This window comes from Panthera leo, chromosome D1, assembly GCF_018350215.1.
Source record: "Panthera leo isolate Ple1 chromosome D1, P.leo_Ple1_pat1.1, whole genome shotgun sequence".
Classification (NCBI taxonomy): Eukaryota; Metazoa; Chordata; class Mammalia; order Carnivora; family Felidae; genus Panthera; species Panthera leo.
The window spans coordinates 111531415-111551339 of NC_056688.1; the positions used below are offsets into that span (position 1 = coordinate 111531415).

Below are 19925 nucleotides of genomic sequence, written 5' to 3' on the forward strand. Positions count from 1 at the left end.
GAGACAACTTGTTTTCGCAGCCTTCCATCCGGGGTGTTTTTCTAGCTGTTAAATTGCCGGGACGGGGGTGGGGGGCTGGGGAGATTGGGGATCCCTAAAAGGATGTACTGGTCAAGGTAGGGAGCCAACTCGCAGATCCCCCAGGCGAGGAGGACAGGATGAAGGAAATGCTGGCCACCATCTTGGGCTGCTGCTGGAATTTTCGGGCATTTATTTTATTTATTTTATTTTTTGAGCGAGCTCATGCTAGGCTGAAATCCCTTTAGGGTTTAGGGATACCCCTTCGGGCATTTGCAACGACCCCCCCTGGCGCGGGAATGAAGCCTCCACCAGGGTCGCGGACTCTGCTCCGCGTCCCTGAATGCTAAATGGTTCCTGAAATTTACACGTGTTAATGAAAATGAAAGAAGATGTAGACGCTGAGATTCCTTGGCCGCCTGTCCGCCCGTGGGTGCCCTCGTGGCGTTTTCGGAAATGCGCCCATTCTCCCGGCTCGTGTATAGGGTGTCGCCGGGCCCCAGAGTCCGCGCCCCCCCCCCCCCCCCATGCGCTCTCCCCTGGCTGCGTGTGGCCCGCCCCCCCCCCGTTGTCCCCCCTGCAAAGCCACCTCCACCCACTCCCCAAATCCCAGGGGACCCACACGGGGAGGGCAGACACCCTTGCACCCCTCTTCCCCGGCGGGGAGAAAGGCAGCCTCGGGCGATTTGCATTTCTATGAAAACCAGGCTTCGGGGGCAACTCTGCCGCGGGGCAGGCGCGGCGCCTCCGGGATGGCTTTTGGGCTCTGCCCCTCTCCGCTCCCCGGCGCTCGGAGCCCGCGCCCCCTCCCCCTGCGCCCGCCCCCCCTCCCCCCCGCCCGCTCCCATTCTCTGCCCGGCTTTGATCTCTGCTTAACAACAGTAACGTCACACGGACTACAGGGGAGTTTTGTTGGAAGTTGCAAAGTCCTGGAGCCTCCAGAGGGCTGTCGGCGCAGTAGCAGCGAGCAGCAGCGTCCGCGCGCTCCGGCGAGGGGCAGACGAGCTCGAGGGAGCGCGGGACAGCGGGAGCTAAAGCCGAGCGCGGACCGACCCGGGACCCACCGCCGTCCCCAGGCCGCCCAGCAGAGCCCCAGCCATGGCACACCAACTCTTATGCTGCGAGGTGGAGACCATCCGCCGGGCGTACCCCGATGCCAACCTCCTCAACGACCGGGTGCTGCGGGCCATGCTCAAGGCGGAGGAGACCTGCGCGCCCTCGGTGTCCTACTTCAAGTGTGTGCAGAAGGAGATCCTGCCGTCCATGCGGAAGATCGTGGCCACCTGGATGCTGGAGGTGCGGGGCTTCGGGCCGCTTTCTTAGGACCTTTCCTGCAACTTGTTGCCCAAACCCACATTTCTTTGCCGCTCGTCTCCCTCCCTTCTCTCCCACCTCAACTTTGAAGTTTGCCGGGGTGTTGCTAGGAACCGCATTTTCACAATATATAGATATTGTGGGTATTTTTTGAACGGGGAGGAGGTGGGGGTGGGGTCGATTGAGATTCCCTATCCTGGCGGGGGGTGGGGGTGGAGCGGTCGGGGAGGGGTCCCCTTCGGGGAAAGCCAATACCAGGGGCACCCCCGTTGGCTCGAGGGTGCGGGCCGGCGGCCTGGGCGCCCTTTATGGCCCCTGCCTGCGCCCGAGCCCCCTCGCCTCCTCTCTGCCTGCAGGGCCGCGAGCCGCCTGCTCCAGGGGGAGGGGGCATAGATTTGATTTTTAAATTAATATCCACGGACACGTATGCAAGGGCCGCTCGTGCCAGTATTATGCGCCATCTTTGTTCTTTTATTGCAAAGCAAAAGTGTTTATTAATAATTGGGGGCAGGGTGGGGGCGGGGAGCGGCCGGCGAGGCGCTGGGGCCGCCGCGAGGGGCCGCGCGGCCGCCGGGAACCGGAGGGAGGGGCGCGGGGACGGAGCGCGGGCAGCTTGGGGGGGACCCCGCTCGGGAAGAGGGGCCCCTTTGTTCAAGCTGCGAGTCCCGGGGCGCCCCGCACGGCCAGCCTGGGCCGGAGAGCACGCCGAGCTGCAAGGTCGCGTGGCCCCCAAGACGCTGGGGATTGACCCCGGTCTGCAGGGGTCTCGGCTTGGGGGACCTGCCTGGAGCAAGCCGGCGGCCCGGGGCACATTTCCAGGTCTCCGGTGGGCGCCCAGAGGACCCGCAGATATTTTAAAATAATTTTTGAAAGTGCGGCGTGGTGCCCTTGCGAGAGGGAAACGGCGCCCGCGCCCAGGGGGAAGGGGGGGCCACCGAGTTTGAATTCCTGGGGCTCTCCCCGGAGTCTGCAACGAGCTCTAGACCCCCGGCCTGGGTAAAGGGCCGTCCGAGGGTCATTTTCAGGGGTTTTTTATGTACCCAGTTATTTTTTTAATATTTTTAAATATTTTTTGAAAAGATGACGTCTGGGGAAATGCGGCGCGGCGGCCTGGGACGCCACCTTTGTGTCTCGCAGGCGCTGTGAGCGCGGCGCCCGGCCCCGCGGCCCGCCCCGCGGCCCCGCACCCCATTTGGAGCGAGCCCCGGCCCGGCGGTCCCCGGAGCACCCACGCGGGCCGGGGTCCCCGGGGCCGGCCGCCCGCGCGCGGCGCACGCCGCCAGCCGTGCCCACACCCGCCCCCACCGTGCCAGCCTCGCTGGGACTTTCCCTTTCAGTTTCGGGGAGGGTGGGCACTGGGGACACGCCGGGGAGGGGGGCGCGGCAGCCGCCGCTTCTGCCGCCCCCTGCCCCGACCCGCCGCGCGCTCGGGACGACCCGTAGCCCCAGCGCGAGCCCGGTGGGGGTGGGGGTGGGGGGGACCGCGGGGTCTCCGCGGAGGGGGCCCGGCGGCGGCGGCGGTCACGGCCCCCGTGCCCCGGCAGGTCTGTGAGGAGCAGAAGTGCGAGGAAGAGGTCTTCCCGCTGGCCATGAACTACCTGGACCGCTTCCTGTCGCTGGAGCCCGTGAAAAAGAGCCGCCTGCAGCTGCTGGGGGCCACCTGCATGTTCGTGGCCTCCAAGATGAAGGAGACCATTCCGCTGACGGCCGAGAAGCTGTGCATCTACACTGACAACTCCATCCGGCCCGACGAGCTGCTGGTAACCTGGGACCCCCCACCGCCCACCGACGCCCCAGGACCCCCAGGACCCCGGGGGTGGGGGAGGTGCAGAGGGCAGGAGGCCCCGCGGGCCGCCGACACGCGCTATGCCCCGTGGGCGGGCGGCCGCTCGGTGGGGCCCCCCTCGAGGAGCGGGCGGGACCCCCGCCGCCCCCCAGCTGCGGCGCCCCACCGCTCGCGGTCGCTCAGACTCCCACTCGTCTGCGCCCCTAGCGCGGCCGAAAAGTGGGCGGCGCGCGCCCTCTAGCGGCGACGACGCTGGCGGCCCGCGCTGGCTACCAGGTCTTGCGTCCCAGGTGGGGGTCATTTTTTGGCCCGACCTGGGAACGGTGGGCCTTTTTTTCCACGTCACTTTGTCTTTTGGGACCTCTTTGGGGATGGCCTGCTCTCCCCCACCTCCTGGGCCCCCAGCATCCCTTGTCCCTTCTCTCCTGGGCCGTGCCCCACGGAGGGGAGGGGCAGGGGCTGCCCCTGCACCTCTCTTTACCCTGGGTCACCCCACGTTCACAGCAAATGGAGCTGCTCCTGGTGAACAAGCTCAAGTGGAACTTGGCCGCGATGACCCCGCACGATTTCATCGAGCACTTCCTCTCCAAAATGCCCGTGGCCGAGGAGAACAAACAGATCATCCGGAAGCACGCGCAGACCTTCGTGGCCCTCTGTGCCACAGGTAGGGCAGCTGGGTCCTGCTGGCCCCGGTCTCCCGGGGGGCCTCTCACAGGGGCTCCTCTTCCTTCCTTGGGCTGTGCGCTGGGGCTAGATGGGCTGGGGGGGGGGTGCCCTCCTGGGGTCGGGCAGCGGAGGCTGGCCACGGCCACCACGCAGCGCCTCGGGGATGGGTGTGGGTGGGTGGCCAGGCCGCGGCCACTCCATGCTGAGAGAGGTTGACCTCGGCTGCCCAGCCTGCCTCCCCACTCCCGTCCTCCCGCCCCCCCCAACACACACACACACACACACACCAGTCCTTCCCCATGTCCTCAAGGGGCCCCCTTCTGGCCTCTCCCGGGCTGGGCCACCTGCCAGGGGCGCCTACAGGGGTGGGGAGTGCCGGCCCGCGGTGCCTGCACCACGTGCTCTGGGCGGCCAGCAGCAGCCCTCGTGCGGGGGCGGCCAGCAGCACAGCTTGGCCGCCAGAGGCCCCGCCAGGGGTGCCTCGGGCCGGCTGGGCTCAGCTGAGCCCTGGGAGGGGCTTCAGATCGGCCCGGGCTTGGGCCGCCATGGTTGGCAGCAGGGGGCCAGTCTTCTCCCCCGCTGGCAGGGCTCTGGATGGTCCCTGGAGGCCCCTGCCTGACACTGCCCTGGCCCGGGCCCTGGGACAGCCAGCCGTTCAGAAGTCAGGGCAGGCAGACGCGCGCAGACTCGCGCCTGGTGTTGCCTTGTCTCCCCCGGGCCCTGACCCTGACGCAGACCCCTTTCTTTCTCCCTCTGATCACGTGGACTGGGCCCAGCAGACCTGGAGAACCCTGCCTGGGGACCCACGTCCTCACCCCAGCCAGCTCCACACGGGGCCACCTCTGCCCCGGGTCAGGCCTCAGCTGCCACGTCGTGTGGGGCTCCCCCAGTCTGTGGGCCACGCGACATCAAAGGGGGGGAGGTTGGCCTCTTTCACTCCCTGCCCGGGAGCGGTAGAGCCCCTGTTCCGACATCTCCCGGCACCCTCCCGCTGTCCGGGTGCTCTGGTGGCTGGGATTTCCGGGTCAGGCGAGAGTCTGCCGGCTTCTCCACCCTGCTCGTCCTCCTGCACGAGGCACGAACCCCTCCTCTGAGCCCTTCCAAGCAAGGGGAGTGGGGGGGCACACCGTGGGCCCCGACGGATCTGCGGGGTGGTGGCTCCAGCCCTCTGGCAGGGGTAGGGAGCCTCCCGCGGGCCGTCCCCTCGGCCTCCGGGGGCCAGCCCCTCAAGCAGGCAGGGAGGCGTTCTCTGGCTGGGGCGCCTCAGAAGAGAGAGGCCTCCGGAGACTTCCAGGCAGCCTTTTAAGGAGCTGAAAGTGGTTCAGAGAAATGGCAAAGTTTCCTGGAGATCATGCGAGGAACGGTTCTTGTACACCCTCCCCCCCCAGGATGGCTGGGGCAGCCTGGAGTTTCCCCTCTCCCAGAACCCCGCGGAAGTGGGGTGTGGAGCCCTCGTGGGGCGCGGGCAGTGAGGCGAGCGAGCCTGGTGCGGAGGCCGTAAACGCGCTTTGGTGCTGGCTGTCCAGCTGCCGCGGGCCGCCGTGCGTAAGCACGCGGGGCCTCTGAGACCGTGCCCAGCCAGCACCACCATCCCCCGCCCCCAACCTGGGGCCTGCAGGGTGCATCCCAGGCCCCGGTGCCTGGGGTCCACCCGGAGGGAAGGTGCAGCGATGGCTGGCTGGCTGCGACAGCTTTTCACGTGCATTACCTCCAGGGCGGGCCCCCCCGCCCCCCACCGCGGGAGACAGGCGACCGGGGGAGGAGAGGGTCACCTGCCCGTCCACGTCCCTCCTTGGAAAGATTCTCGGTCCAAATCCTCACCTGCACGGTTGCAACATAGCCGAGGCGCAGCCGGGCCCTTGGTCACGAGGGGACCGCTCTCTCTGGAGTAACGCAATGGCAGCTCAGAAACAGAAACAGACTGGCGTGAGGGGGAAGTGTAAGCAAAGGCCCCCAAAGATGTTTTTGTCCTCCACGGGGCAAGGGTGCCGCTGAACGGTGTCGTGAGGGGGGGGACTCTGCTCTCCGTGCTGTGTGTGCCTGCAAACTGGGCCTCCCGCGTGTCTGCAGATGTGCACGTATCCCCCGCACCGCGGTGGGTTTTCTGTTAACGTATATGCCTGTGTGTGCACTAGAGCCTTCCGGGGAATTGCAGTGGGCTGGGTAAAGAAACTACAGGTGGTGTTGGAAGCGGACAGAAAAATCGAGTCTAGCGGGTGGGTCTGAGCAAGGGTCAGCAAACCCGCACAGCCCCAGCGGCTGCTCTGGCAGTGGCCCCAGGCTCTTTGCACTGGGCGCCGAGTCGAAGTGTTGGACGATATAGTCAGGTTGTTCCTTACCTACATACGTAAGCCCTGCGCCGTGCGCGCATGCACACACACACACACACACACACGCACACGCACACATTCCTTATCTACACACATAAGCCCCACACCGCAAACGCACACATACGCTTCAGTGGGGACGTGGGCTTCGGGAGCGAGCCCTCCCCCGTTACACCATCCGTCTTGGACGGGAGTCTCGAGCTTCAACCAAATTGTTGCTGGGACTGCAGCAACTTTTTTTTAATGTTTATTTTTGAGAGCACGCGTGTGAGCAGGGGAGGGGGAGACGGGGGGGGGGGGACAGGGGATCCCAAGCAGGCTCCGCGCTGACAGCAGAAAGCCCGATGCAGGGCTCGAACTTGGGAACTGGGAGATCACGACCTGAGCCGAAGTCGATGCTTAACCGACTGAGCCACCCAGGGGCTCCTGCAGCCCTGATGTGCCTCAATGACAAGCTTTTCATTCATGGCTCTCCGCTCACAGACTGGGTGGAAATGCTCCCATTTATTTAATATATTTTTCCTTTAAAAATTTTTTTTAACATTTATTTGTTTTTGAGAGACAGAGAGAGACAGCACGAGCAGGGGAGGGGCAGAGAGAGAGGGAGACACAGAATCGGAAGCAGGCTCCAGGCTCCGAGCTGTTGGCACAGAGCCTGACGTGGGGCTCACAAGTTCACAAACTCACAAATTGCAAGATCATGACCTAGGCCAAAGTCGGACGCTTAACCGACTGAGCCATCCAGGCGCCCTGGAAATGCTCCCATTTAAAGAGGGAAAGAGGGGGGCGGGCCTTGTTAGGTATTTCTTTTTCAAGTTTCCACGGTGCCCGGCATCGGGCTCTGTTCCCCCTCCAGGGTGGCTCCTTTCTTCCCCAGCCTGCTTTGCTGGCAACGGTACAGCCTGATGTCTCCTCCCAGGACAAAGCGTCAGCTAGGCTGCTGGGGACACGCACCCTGGCCCACGAGGTCCCCTCCTTTCACGCTCAGCTCACCCAGCCCGGTCCTGTGCCCCATGCGTGTAAGATGAGGCAAAGGGGCTGAGCCCCCTGATCGAGATTCGGAACTCGGTGGCCTCCCCCACCAAGAATTCCTGGCTCTGTGTCACAGAACGGCAGCCCACGGGGCACCACGTGGCTGCTTAAACATCCTTCCTGCTTTCCCACCTTTCCGTGACAAGTGTGGCGAGTGCTGGCCTCACCCTCAGAGCAAAGGCAGGGGTTCCGCCCTCGCTGAGCTGTGCCTGGGGCAGAGGGACGGCGTGCTGGCGGGTGGAGTAATGAGGTAACGCCAGGTCCCAGGAGGGAGATACACAGAGGATAAGCATCCAAGGCCACCACTGCGGGACCACTGACTACTGCCCCCTGCACATGCCCAGAGGGCTGCCCTGGGGAAGGTGAGACAGGTGCACCCCTCCGAGAGTACAGGCTGGGTCCCTGGAGGCCTGGCGGGCCGACTCCAGTCCTTGTGGCCCCGCAGCATGCCTTCTCCCTTGTAGGTTTGTCACCTTTTAGAATGTGAATAAGCAACACGTTCCCAGGGCTCCAGTATAGCGACGCCCCTCCCCGCAGGCCTTGGCGGTTTGTTCTCTGCCGGTGTCCCAGCTCCAGCTGGGTGCACTCCAGGCCCGGCTTGTGCTCTCCCGGCCTCCGCACCCTGATGCGGGGCTGGTGGGACCACGGGGTCCCGTGGAGGCCCCCCTCCCCGCCGCCACCCGCTCACAGCCCCTTGCCTCTCTCCCTCTCTTCTGCAGACGTGAAGTTCATTTCCAACCCGCCTTCCATGGTGGCAGCGGGGAGCGTGCTGGCCGCGGTGCAAGGTCTGCCCCTGGGAAGCTCCAACAGCTTCCTGTCCTATCCGCGCCTCACCCGGTTCCTCTCCAAAGTGATCAAGTGCGACGCGGTAAGCCATCAGTTGCGCCGCTCCTACGCTGGCTTGGCTGGCCTGCTCAGCACCGGGTACTAGAAACTTCTAGCACCCGGGGGTCCAAAGCCAGTTCCTTGATGGGAAAGGCCATGGCTCAGGCCAAGGCCCCCAAACGTGATGGGGGAGGGCGGGGGGGTGCCCTGTGCTCAGACGCAAGGGACCTGGTCATACAGAGCTCTGGCCCCAGGCTGACCGGGTGCCGGCCTCACCCCACCCTCCTGGGGCCCCTTTGGAAGGAGAAGCATCTCGCAGTACCTGCTGGCAGGCCAGGAGGGTCCTCAGGTTTCCCAGGAGCAGGCAGGAGCCATAAACCCCTCCCGGTGAGCCGTCCAGGGAGCGGGGCCACAAGGCAGGCCCGTCAATGATCCGTGCCCTAATGGCATGTGGAGCTGTGGCCCCGTCCAGCTTTGTCTGTGCAACAATGCGGATGGCTCATAAATGGAGGCTTTAAAAGGGCTCCTGTGAGGTCTCCAGACGCAACAAAGGCCCGTGGAGACAACCTTGTGTTTTACGGCCCTTTTTGAGTGCCTGGTGCTATTACAGCCCGAGCCGGAGTCCGTGGTGTCCTTCCTGCTTACAAATGCCATTGTTTTCTTCCCGATTCCGTTTTTGTCTTAAAAGAAAGAGTGAAAATAACAATTACAAGGGTTTGTGGCCTTTACCAGATTAGACCAGCGAGGATGACAGGTCAGCCCTCGGCCCTGCTGGGCGTGCCTTATGGGAGCCAGTGACCGCCCTGACCCCGGTCCGGGTCTGGCTCGGACGCGGGCTGCCTTCTGGTGGCCCACCCTCGAGTGCCTGAAGGCTCCGTCGTGGGCCCTAGCGGCTGCCACCTCCCCGCATGATTTGGGGAAGAAAAGCCGGGCTGCGGGGCAGAAGCTTGCCCGTCCGCTGCCCAGCACTGCCGGCTGCCTGGAGGAGGCGGCATGCCTGCTCATCTCCCTGTTGGGAGCAGGCAGCTCCCGGAGGCGGTGGGGGTTTGGGGGGGGGCTCCCTCAGTCTCAGTGCTTCCTGGGCCCCCAGAGGGATGGGGTGTCCTGGAAAGATGACCCCTGCCTCTCCCCTTCAGAGAGAGACCCCACAGACGGTGCTGGGCACAGACAGTTGTAGGAAATCACTGCACGACCCCTTATTTGCATAGAGATCGTGTCAATTAGATCTGAAACAAGATCTCAGCTGACGGACGGGGGAGAAATCGGTTGAGGCTGCAATTCGCTAGTCTGGTCACCCGGCGACAAACGTCCGGAAAACACTGGGTGGCGGGCGGGGCCCCGCGTCTTCCTGGGGCATGAGCCGCGTCTGCCCTTGCTCCGAGCTGGCTCCTGGCTGCCAGAGGCGGCTCTTCTGAGCCGAGGCTGCTGGCTGCGAGGAGGAAACAAGTCCCTCGCTGCCTCCCTCTGCCCTGGGTCCAACACCAGGCCTTTCGAGCCTCAGTTTCCTCATCCGTAAAACTGGCTTTTTGCACCTACACCGCTTTCCTCACCAGCCACGACAAATACTGAACCGGTGGTGTAGGAGAGCCCTCCGCGCAGAAGCGTATGGCTCCGTAAATGTGGCAGGTCCCCCAGGGTTCGCTCGGAAGCTTTGCTGGCCTGGATCCCCTTCTCTGGGGCGCTGGACACCCGTTTCACAGCACCCTCCCCAGGTGGGCCCGCGGTGCACCTGTTCCTCTGGGGAAAGGCTCGGATCTGTCTTCCGGGCTGGACCAGAGACTACCTGCTTCCAGAACAGAAGCCCCAGTGTGGCATCCCAGGGTCCCAGGGTCCCAGGGTCCCAGGGTTGGGACAAAGCCTGACACCTGCACTTTTGAGCTGCGGGCAGACCGGCCACCACGAGACCACGAGAAGCCCCGGACTCCCCAAGATCCCTTCTTGGGCATCGAGAACTCGGGGTGATTGCTGGCAGAGAAGGGCTGCGGGATTGCGGGGGTGCACGCTGGGCCAGGCCAGCGTGTCTCCCAGGGTGCAGGCCAAGCGGGTGAAGACAGAGGGGGATAGAGGGTCTGAGTCCCCCCGGGGCCACCCAACGCTCATTCTCAGTCATGCACGGCCTAATGCTTCTAACAGCCATTCATCTCGGAAGGCTGGGTTCACCGCAGGGGCTGACACGGCAGAGGTTAAGTCCCAAAAGCAGGGCTCAGAGGGCCTCTCTGTCCTGGGTCAAATAGCGCTGAGTTCGGGCTGGTGGGAACAGGGAGCCAGGATGAGAGCCTGGCAGAGGGATTCCAGCGGGGGGCCAGGGTCCTGGGGTGGAGAGGGGGGCGCTCGGGACAGGCCAGGGAGGCACCAGGTGGGCACGGGAGACAGCCGGCAGCCCTGTGGCCTCCGGGGCCTTCGGACCCGAGTGGGGACTCCGTAGCCCGGGAAGCACGGGGGCTCCTCAGGCCGGGGCAGCCGGGGGCCAAGCAGAGCCCATGCCGGTGGGTCCTGGGGTTCCACCCGACTGCGGGGAGGCAGTGCCTTAGATTAGCCTCATTTTCACAAGGTGGTCCAGGTCTTGGCGTTTGCAGGAGGGCCTTGGCCACAGGCCCCCTTCTGAGCACCCCCTGTCTCCCTGTCTCCCGTCTGGCCAGGACTGCCTCCGGGCGTGCCAGGAGCAGATCGAGGCCCTGCTGGAGTCCAGCCTGCGCCAGGCCCAGCAGCAGAGCCTAGACCCCAAGGCGGCGGAGGAGGAGGAGGAGGAGGAGGAGGCCGACCTGGCCTGCACACCCACCGACGTTCGAGACGTGAACATTTGAGGGCGCGCGTGCGCGGCGCGGGAGGGGCCGGCCCCGGGTGCTCCCTGGACAGGACCGCTCCTCGCCAGGACCGGTCACGACCAGAAGGGAAAGCTTCCTTCTCCTTTACTGTCGGTTTTTTTCCTTTGCTCTTTCTCCCTTCCGTCTCTGACATAAGCAAAAGAAAAAAAAAGTATCCAAGAAGCTGTCTTTAAAAAAAAAAAAAAAAAAAAAAGAAAAGAAAAAAAAAAGGAGAGAAAAAAAAATAGTATTTGCATAACCCTGAGCTGGGGGGAGGGGGTGGGGGGAGGCTGTGCTACAAAAATAGAGAATCTTATACCCCATAATCAACTAGGTCGTATGCGAACGTGTTTGTGTCTCTGTGTCGTAAGGATAGGCATTAACACAAGGAACAAGTCTGCAGGGGAGGATTAGATTTGATTCTTTCTGTGTTTGAAACAAAACGACGGCAAAAAAAAAAAAAAAAGAAAGAAAAGCATGAAAACACGGTAAAAACGAGAGAAAAGCCAAGAAACCATTTCTGAAGCGGAAGAGGGTCGTAGGTAGCAAACGTGTTCGTGTGCTGTTCTGAAGGAGCACAGCTTTAAGGCGGTTCTAGGCGTCCCACAACTCGCTTGCTTGGGCATGTAGTCACTTTATGAGTAAGTCATTTGTGCGCGTTCATTTTATCCCGTAGGTAGGCGCGTAACCTCCTCACCTGTCAGTGGCTGGCGTAACCTCGGTTAGCGTAGCGTAGAGCTCAGCACGGCCGTGTGCTGACCCTCCCTCCGCCTGTGGCCCGACCCGGGGCGGGTGGCCGGGCACCGGCGGCCCCAGAAATCCAGCTCCGACTCCTGGCCTGCGCTACCGTAAAAGAGAACCCGCAACCGCGACGTAATATATTCTATTTTTATAATCTTCATATTTTTGTAGTGGCCTGTTTAGGAGATGCCGGTTTCTCACCCCACAGACCCACAGCCTGTTCACATCCAGGTGAAATCCACGGCTCCTTTCTGCCCCCCCCCCCCTTCTCAATATTCTAGAACCATTTTCCCTCTTCAATATTCTAGAACCATTTCTCCTCTTCAATGTTCTAGAACTCTTTTTCCTGTTTAACGTTAAGCTCTAGAACCATTTTTCCTCTCCGGTGCTCTAGAACCATTTTTTCCTTCTCGATATTCTAGAACCATTCCATTTCAAAGCACTTTCAACGAATCTCTCTGTTTATGTTGTGTGTGGAGGGGGGGGGGCAGTTTCTTAATGGAATGGTTTGGGAATATTCACGTACTTGGGTGCAGACGGGATTGCGAGGCAAGCGCATGTCACTGTGGAGTTAGCGAGAGGGGGTGTTCTCGAAGGCGAGCTTCCAGTCAAGAAGTGCATTCTTACATTGCCAGGATGATGCGTTTCTTTCTCTGTAGGGTAGCGTAAGTTTAGGAATCCTTTGGTGCCAACTGGTGTTTGAGAGTAGGGGCCTTTAAAGGTTTACCTCGAGAAGGTGTAGTTTAAGGGTTAGGAAGGTTTTGAAACACTAAAATATATAATTTATAGTTAAGGCTAAAAAGAATATTTATTGCAGAGGATGTTCGTAAGGCCAGTATGATTTATAAAGTAATGTAATCTCCCCTTGATTTAAACACACACACACACACACACACACACACACACACAACTTTCTGCCTTTGGTGTTAAGGGTTTCACACAGTGTATAACTGTTAGGTCCTTTTTTATAGGAGAGAGAACAAAAGTCCTGAGAAAAAGAAAAACACAGCATGGATTGTGCCGTTGGGTTCCCAGGGCGGGAACCCGATCCGAGAGGCATCAGTTAGGCGGAAAATTAGGGTACTCGAAACCAGTTCAGCCCCCCCCCCACATTCTTGTCCCCTTGTCCCCTCCTTTTAAGAAAGGTTAGCAACCCGTAGACAATTTGCACATCTTGGCTGTGTACCTTTTTTGTAACGACTGCGTAGGGAGTGTCGGGAGGTAGCGAGAGCCCAGGGCTGGTGCTTGGCGAGGGCGCGAGGTGCGTGTGCGCGGAGGGCTGAGGGCGGGACCACGCGACGGGCAGGCTGCCGCTCCGCTTCCTGATTCGCTGCTACCGATGACTTCCCAGCACCCGGTTTGGAAACAGATTCACGTTGCTTTTCTGTGTCTCTTTCACATTGTTTTGCTGCTATTGGAGGATCAGTTTGTTTTGTTTTGTTTTACGATGTCATATACTGCCATGTTCTAGTTTTAATTTTCTCATAGAAAAATGTATTAAGGATGCCTTTTTCTTTTTTTGTAGATTTTTTTTTTTTTTATGTGATCAATTTTGACTTAATGTGATTACTGCTCTATTCCAAAAAGGTTCCTGTTTCACGATACCTCATGCTTCTCTTAGCCATGTGTAGACCAGGCGGTCAGGCCCCGTCTGGCCCGCGGCCTCCTGCTTCGGCGAACAGACACGCGGACGGGGTCCCCAAACGGGCCCGGCGGGATGGACTCCGGGCCGCGTTCGTGCGCGCAGCCCGGCATCCCCGAGGCCCGGTCACGTCCGCCTCCTCCTCCCTGCGCCTGTGATGCTGGGCTGCCCTCCTGACCTGGGACGTACCACCACTGTGGTTCTTACAGCCGCGTCGTTCTTTGCGTGTAGCTATGAAAGTTGCATTATTATAATTATTGTGACGAGTGTGTCCTAACGTGCCGCGTGGTGCTGCGCTGCGGGGCTCCGTCATTCTGGACGCTCAGAGCGGCTTCGGGACCGGGTTACAGCTCCGGCCGTGTGGCATCTGTCATTCTGTACCCGCGTTTTCTGTGTGTTGCTCTCTTCAGTACAGCGTGATGCTAATGTCAAAGGACTCCAAGCCTCAGTGAGGCCAGCTAACAGTGCCGTGTTCCCGTGTCGCCTGGCACGCTGCTCGACTCCAAGGATTTGCACCATCTGCGGCCCCTGCCCCAGCGGGGTCAGCCTGTGTGCTCCCAGGCCACTGGCAGGCCCCGAACCCGCCCCGCCCCGCCCTGCCCCGCCCCTGCAGGAGCACTGCCTCCGCTTACCTCAACCCTTCTGGCTGCGGCATCTCTGTGTCTGAACCAAACGGGGCCCTTGAGGGACGGTCGGTCCTGGTGGGGGGGTGTGAACGTCGTGTGTGCTCGAAGGCCGTGGCCGGTCCGGGGAGCACGGCGGGGTCTGTCCTGTGACCACCAAGTCTGTGAGGGTCTCTTGGCGGGTGGGCAGCTGTGGTCTGTGTGTATTTCGGTTGCACCCTACGGCGTTTCCCAGCACAGACGTGTAACCGGCACGTTGCCAGCAGAAAACAAAAGACAAACGTGAAAAGTCTAGAAATAAAATTGGTAAAACCCCGGTGCCGTGTCTGTCTGTTTCCTGGGGTGGGCAGGGAGCCAGGGCCGGGGTGGGGCCGGTGCTGACGAACAGGTGCCCAAGCGGCCGGTTCCCGGACTGGGCACGGGGGTTCACACCTTGCAGCCGTCCACATCTGGGGCCAGGTCCTCCTCTGTCGTGGGGGTGGGGGCCGCCCTGTGCACTGTGCGGTATTTAGCCGTGTCCCTGGCCTCTTCCCAACAGATGGCGGGACAGTCCCCAGGTGTCACGGCCAGAACCCAACATTGCCAGAGGTCCCCCGGTGACCCAGAGGGAGTAAGTGATGCTCTCGGCTGGGAGGAAGGAAGTCCAGACGGGGGCATGCGGTGGGAGGGGCCGCTGGGACCCCAGGGTGGAGCCCTGGAGAGCGGCTGGTCAGTGTCTTTGCAGGCGGCTCGGGACTGGTTCCCGGCCCACGCTCCGCCAGCCCCCTCCCAGGCTATCTGCAGATAGGAAAATAAACAAGCCGGCATTCACTAACCCTCCTCTGGCGCAAACTGGTGTTTGCTTTTGGTGAATCACGGTCCTGAGGCGCCCCCAGCTCAGGGAGAAGAGCACAGCGCGCGTGTTTGGGCCGCAGGCCGGTGGCCTTTCACACGGACCTAGTGACCTGGGAGGCCCAGCGGACACCTGTGACGTCCGCCTCGGCTTCGGATGCACGTGGCCGGCCTCGTTTCCAGCCCAGGTGGAGGCGGGGAGCGGACTGGGGAGGCGTCAGCGGGCCTTGGGCCCCGCCATGGGGCCCGGGTCTCTTCTCGGAGTCTGAGGTCCCCAACGTGTCACCCACCCCGGGGCTGTCGGGCTCGTGGCTGCTCAGGAGGGAAGCTGGTTCACTTGCCAAGGATAGCGCTCCTTATCAGATCAGTTCGCCGTGGCCTTTATGAGGCTCCTGCTGTATACCAGCCCCGCCCCTGAGGGTGCCCCTCACCCCAGCGGGGAGCCTCCAGATCGGCTAGTTGGTGCTCCAGGCACTGGGGCGGCCGGGAGCAGGCGGGGGGGTGGCGGGACCAGGGTGACTGCGCTCCCCACGGCGGACACACGGCCCATGCCACACGCACTCCGGGAGGGGGTCAGAGCCGGGGCGGCGTCCTGCAAGTGTCCGGATGTGCCCCATCATAGGCGCCCAGCCCCGGGGACCAGCCAGGTGTGTCCTGAGGAGCGGTTTCGGGGGGCAGGGGTAACAACCTCACGGCATCAGGTTCCAGCGGAAATCTAGCAAGTGGGGGAGGGGAGCCCAAGCCCCCGTGCAGGGCAGGGGCGGCAGGTGGAGGGGTCTGCCACCTCCCCCACCCTGCCTCCGGTCTCTGAAGACCCCGAGAAAGGACTCTGTAGGCGTTCCCTGCCAAAGTGCCCATGGCTCCCCGGGGAGGAGGTGGGGGGGGACAGTGAGGGCCTGTCCCCTGCCTGTATCCCGGGTAGAAGCTGGCCTTTGAGGGGCCTCTGAGACGAAGGCTCCGTGCTGCCCCCTCTCCCCAGCCGGAAAGACCCTCCTCGCTGGGCCCACTGCCTCCTGACCACCTGGACCCAGACCTTTGGAGGCTTCTAGCTCCTTCCAGCTTGGTCCAAGGGCCCGAGACCCGAGCCACCTCTCCTCCTTCACCCCTGTCTACCCTCTTTCCCCCTCTCCCCACCTGACCCACCTCACTCCCGCTCACCCCTCCCACCTCACACTGCCTCTCCCCTCACCCCACCTCTCCCTCCTCACCTCACCTCTCCCAGACTCACGCCCCACTCCCACCCTCAAGCCTCCCCACCAACCTACGTTCCCCCAGCCTCAGAAGCTCCAACCCGAGTCTCCACCCCCGGGGACTACAGACACACCAGACTATCTCCTGCCTCCAGCTCTGCGCCTGAAGTGCCCTCCCCTCTGCTCCCCTTCGAGGCCCCCCTGCAGGCACTGCCACCCCTGCCCCCAGCAGGTGGCTCTGGAAGGTCCAGGAGTCACGACACCTGAGTGTTCCCCACTCCGGGCTAGGAGTCCTTGAGGACGGACACCTCGCTGTCCCTTCTCTGCCGCCCTACTCCCAGCCTGGCAGACGGGGGTGCTCAGAAGCGGAAGTGGGAACAGGACAGAAGGGGCAACAGGCCGGGCCCGCGGGCCGACCCCAGCTTGTGTCGTGCGCTGCAGAGGGACGGCTCTGGCCGAACCCGGGCGCCATGGGCAAACCCCTGTGTCAGGAGGAGCGGCCCCAGGGGCCCCGGGGGGCAAGCAGCCGGCTGTGTCTGCAGAGGTGGGCGCTGCCGGGCCCCCGGGAACTACGGCCACACCTCAGGCTCCCGGGACCCACCCGAGCCCGTGGTGCCGGGGGCCTCCTGGAAGCCTCGCTGCCCCCGCGCCTTGGCTCTGTGTTTGGCGGGGGGACGACGGTCACACCGCAGGCCGCTCGCGGCGTGGGCTCCCACACGTGTCCGGGTAGCTGGCCGCGTGAAGCACACGCCCCGCGGGCTGGACAGGCCTCTGCGGCACACAGGGCTCTGTCATCCCAGGAATGCCTTTGATCAGGAGTTTATGCAGAGGGGGACTCGGACCCAGGGCCTCTAATCCGTTCCCACAGTCCCCTGGCCCACCGGCCCCCCGGCCCCGAGCCACACTGCGGCCCGGCAGACAATAGCTGGCGGACGGTGGGCGGGCAGCTCCGGGCCGAGGGCCTTGAGGCCCACATCCGGGGGCATTGTCACCACCACTCCCAGGGGCCCACAAGGAGGTTGGGGGGGGGGGGAGAAATATGAAGCCCTCCTAAAGGGGCTTCGGTGGGCCTCGAGCCTCTCAAAGAAGGCCGCGTCCGTTAATCCTTTTAATTTTCCGCTGCAGGCAGCGCAGACGGGCCAACGTCTCAGTCTTCTTAAGAGCCAGCGGGCCAACCTGGGGGATCACTGCGCGCCTCAGACCCCGGCCCTCCGAGGGGTTCCTTCTCCGTCCGGCACGGGAGGGTAACAGCTCAGACGCCCCAAGCGCGAGCTGCAGACCAGGCACTGGGCCCGCCTTACAGCCTCCCCAGCTCTTGAAACCACTGGTGAGCGGGCCCTGCGTTCCCACAGCTACAAGCTTCTCCATCTTGGGGGCCAAGCGTGGGCAGAGTCCACACAAAGGGCAGAGCCGGTGGCTGCGGCACCGCCGGCCACGTGTCCTCCGTCCCTCTCGACTACGCCCCTGGGCAGAAGCGGGCGCGGACGACGGTAAATGAACGAGCGCGGCCGCGTGCCAGCCGGGCCTCGTGGGCCCCGACGGGCAGTGGGCCGCACAGGGGCCGAGGGTGGCGATTTTCAGCCTCCTGTTGTAGATGAGGAGACCAGGGCCCGGAGAGGGGAAGCGACGGGGCCTGGATCACACAGCCAGGAACCGACCAAGTCAGGCCCAGGGGCCAGATCGTGTGTCCGAAGCCCGCACTCCTGTCCGCTGGCTCGGCCACCTTGCAGAGAAGGGCACAGTCTTCAAAAGCGGGCCTGAAGAAAACGCACGAAGCTTCGCGTGACGGCCAGCGCGTGCGCTTGAAGCTCAGCTCCGCCAGGAGGCCCAGCGGCCGAGGCCACGTCCACCCCCGTGCCAGGCTTCTGTCCGTGGTCCCCAGAGTCAGGGCGGTGTCCTGGCCGGCGAGCCAGGCTGCCCTCCTCCGGGCAGCGGACGTGCGAGGTGACCCACGGCGGTTTAGAGAGCACGCTCACACACGCGCGGGCCTGCGTCCGTGAGCACGCGTGTCTGGGCGTAAAAGGCCTGGGGGCTGGATCTCAGCTCTGCAACCTTTCCCTCTCTGAGCTTCAACTTTCTCACCTGGAAAATGGGAATAAGTGTGTCCAGGAGAACGGATGCCGGACGGAGGGCAGGGTGGGGTCTGCACCCTGCTCGGCATCTGAGGCCTGGCCCAGCCCGGACCTGGAGCTCAGTAACCTCAGCCCGGTGCTTTCGGGAGGTGAGGGCTAGATGGCCCGAGGGTGTGAGGTACTTAGCACGGCGCCCGACACAGTCACTGCTCAGTAGAGGCCATCATCAGCCCGTGCGTCACCTGGGTGTGGAAAGACAGACCCCCCAAACCCAACGGTGGCTCTCTGGGTGGCAGCAGCAAGGCCACGCTTACTTCGTCTTTGGGCTCATAAAGGGGACAGTTGCCGTTCTTCGCACCAGCCCCAATCCCCCCGCCCGGTGCCGGTCCTTCCGCTCTGTGGTGTGGGTGAGAATGACCCCATCCCCAGCTCCAGGACAGGCCCAGATGGGCTCAAACCCAACAGCACATCTGCCTGCCCCCGCCCAGGGGTGGTGGTGTTGAAGGGTGGCAGGCTCGAGGGTAAATGCGGAGTCTAACAGAGCCAATGACACAGGGAGAGAGGTTTCCTGGGGCTTCTGAAAAAGGGAGCCCTCCCCTGTCCTCCATGGGACCCTGGGCACTGGGGCGGCTCTCCCACCACCCTGTGGGAGCTGCTGTGGGCCTTGGGGTGGCATCTAAGCTTGAAGCAGGTCTTATGGGAAACCAGAAAGAAGGTACCAGCTCTCCGGACGAGCTGCTGGATCGAGCCTTTCCTGAAGCCAGTGAGAGCCCTTTTGTTCCAGGAGACCATCGCTGTCCTTTACTGTTTAAGTCAGTCTGATATGGGCATCCTGTCATTTGGTTTTCAAGGATTCTTACCCCCAGCAGTGTCCATACGTTTTCTGCCTTTCCTGGATTTAATGTGTTGCCGATATAAATGCTGGGGCTGAGCTGTGGAGGCTGGAGGTCTGAAACCAAGGTGTGGGACGGCCCATGCTCTCTCCCTGCCTCCAGTGGCTGCTGGCACTCCTGGTCTTCTCCATCTTAGGGCTGCGACCTCGGCCCCGCCTGCGTGTCTGCCTCACACGGCATCTCCTCCCCGTGTGTCCCCCCTCCTCATTGAGGCCGGTCACTTGGGTGCGACCCATCCCCCCTCGTGCCTTAATCGCACCTGCCGACACCCTACTTCCAAATCAGGCTGCATCCACAGGTACCCGGGGCGAGCACTGCAGCACAGCTCTTTGTGGGGGACACAATTCAACCCACGACAGACGAGTCAGAGCTCGCAAACCGGGGGGCAGGTTCAGCGAGCACCCCGCCATTCCGGGGGCACTCCCCCACTGCTACGGCACATGCTCGCTGAATCCTGGTGGGAAAGACGGAGCCAACCTGTCACTGAGCCTTGGGTTCAGCGAGCGCTCCCGGGTGCCTGCGCTCCCCGGCCCATCACTCTTGAGCAGCGCAAACAAGGTCACGTTCGGGAATCACCCACGACGGAACCTCTGGACCCGCCACCCAAGGCCCCGCTGATCTGCTACAGCGCCCGAAGAGACGCGGCCAAAGTGTGGTCTCCACAGGGGTCCCCAAGGGACAAACGGCAAGCACCTTGATGCTGGTGGGGGTAGGGGGAGGTGGGGGGGGGGGGGAGGCTTTAATCAGGCACGAAGAAGAGAGTTAGAAGCCCCCGAAGTTAGGAGTGAACTTCCTATTCGGACAATGAATCTGCAAAGCCCCAGCGGGGCCACTTAGTCAACTCAGACAAGCCACTGACCCTTTCGTGGCAGGGCCCTCAACTGTGGGACTCATACCCTGTAAGGAAATGAACATCGCGCCCACTCTTCTCTGGTCAACAGTACCTGCTTGGTGACTTGAGTTTCCTGAGTCAGAGACCAGCTGCCCACTTCATTCATCCAGGACTGGGACTGATCTAGGAAGGAGGATGAGCTCCAGGCTAACTCATTTTTGGTTACCTCCATATTCCACTGCTGTTCACAAGTACAGCGGGAGATTCTCCATGGCGCTGAGGTCCGATGAAAATTCACAAAAGCAGTGGGATGAAGGGCACCTCCTCCA

The 19925-nt window shown here is 62.5% G+C and overlaps 1 protein-coding gene across 1 annotated transcript; it reads left to right on the plus strand.

Moving 5' to 3' along the window:
- Positions 1-899: 899 nt before the first annotated feature.
- CCND1 (cyclin D1) lies at positions 900-10952 on the plus strand. Its single transcript, XM_042904947.1, has 5 exons — positions 900-1314; positions 2877-3092; positions 3623-3782; positions 7863-8011; positions 10608-10952. Exons 1-5 carry the CDS (start codon positions 1117-1119, stop codon positions 10770-10772), a joined length of 888 nt encoding a protein of 295 aa, XP_042760881.1. The 5' UTR covers positions 900-1116; the 3' UTR covers positions 10773-10952.
- The last annotated feature ends 8973 nt before the right edge of the window (positions 10953-19925 follow it).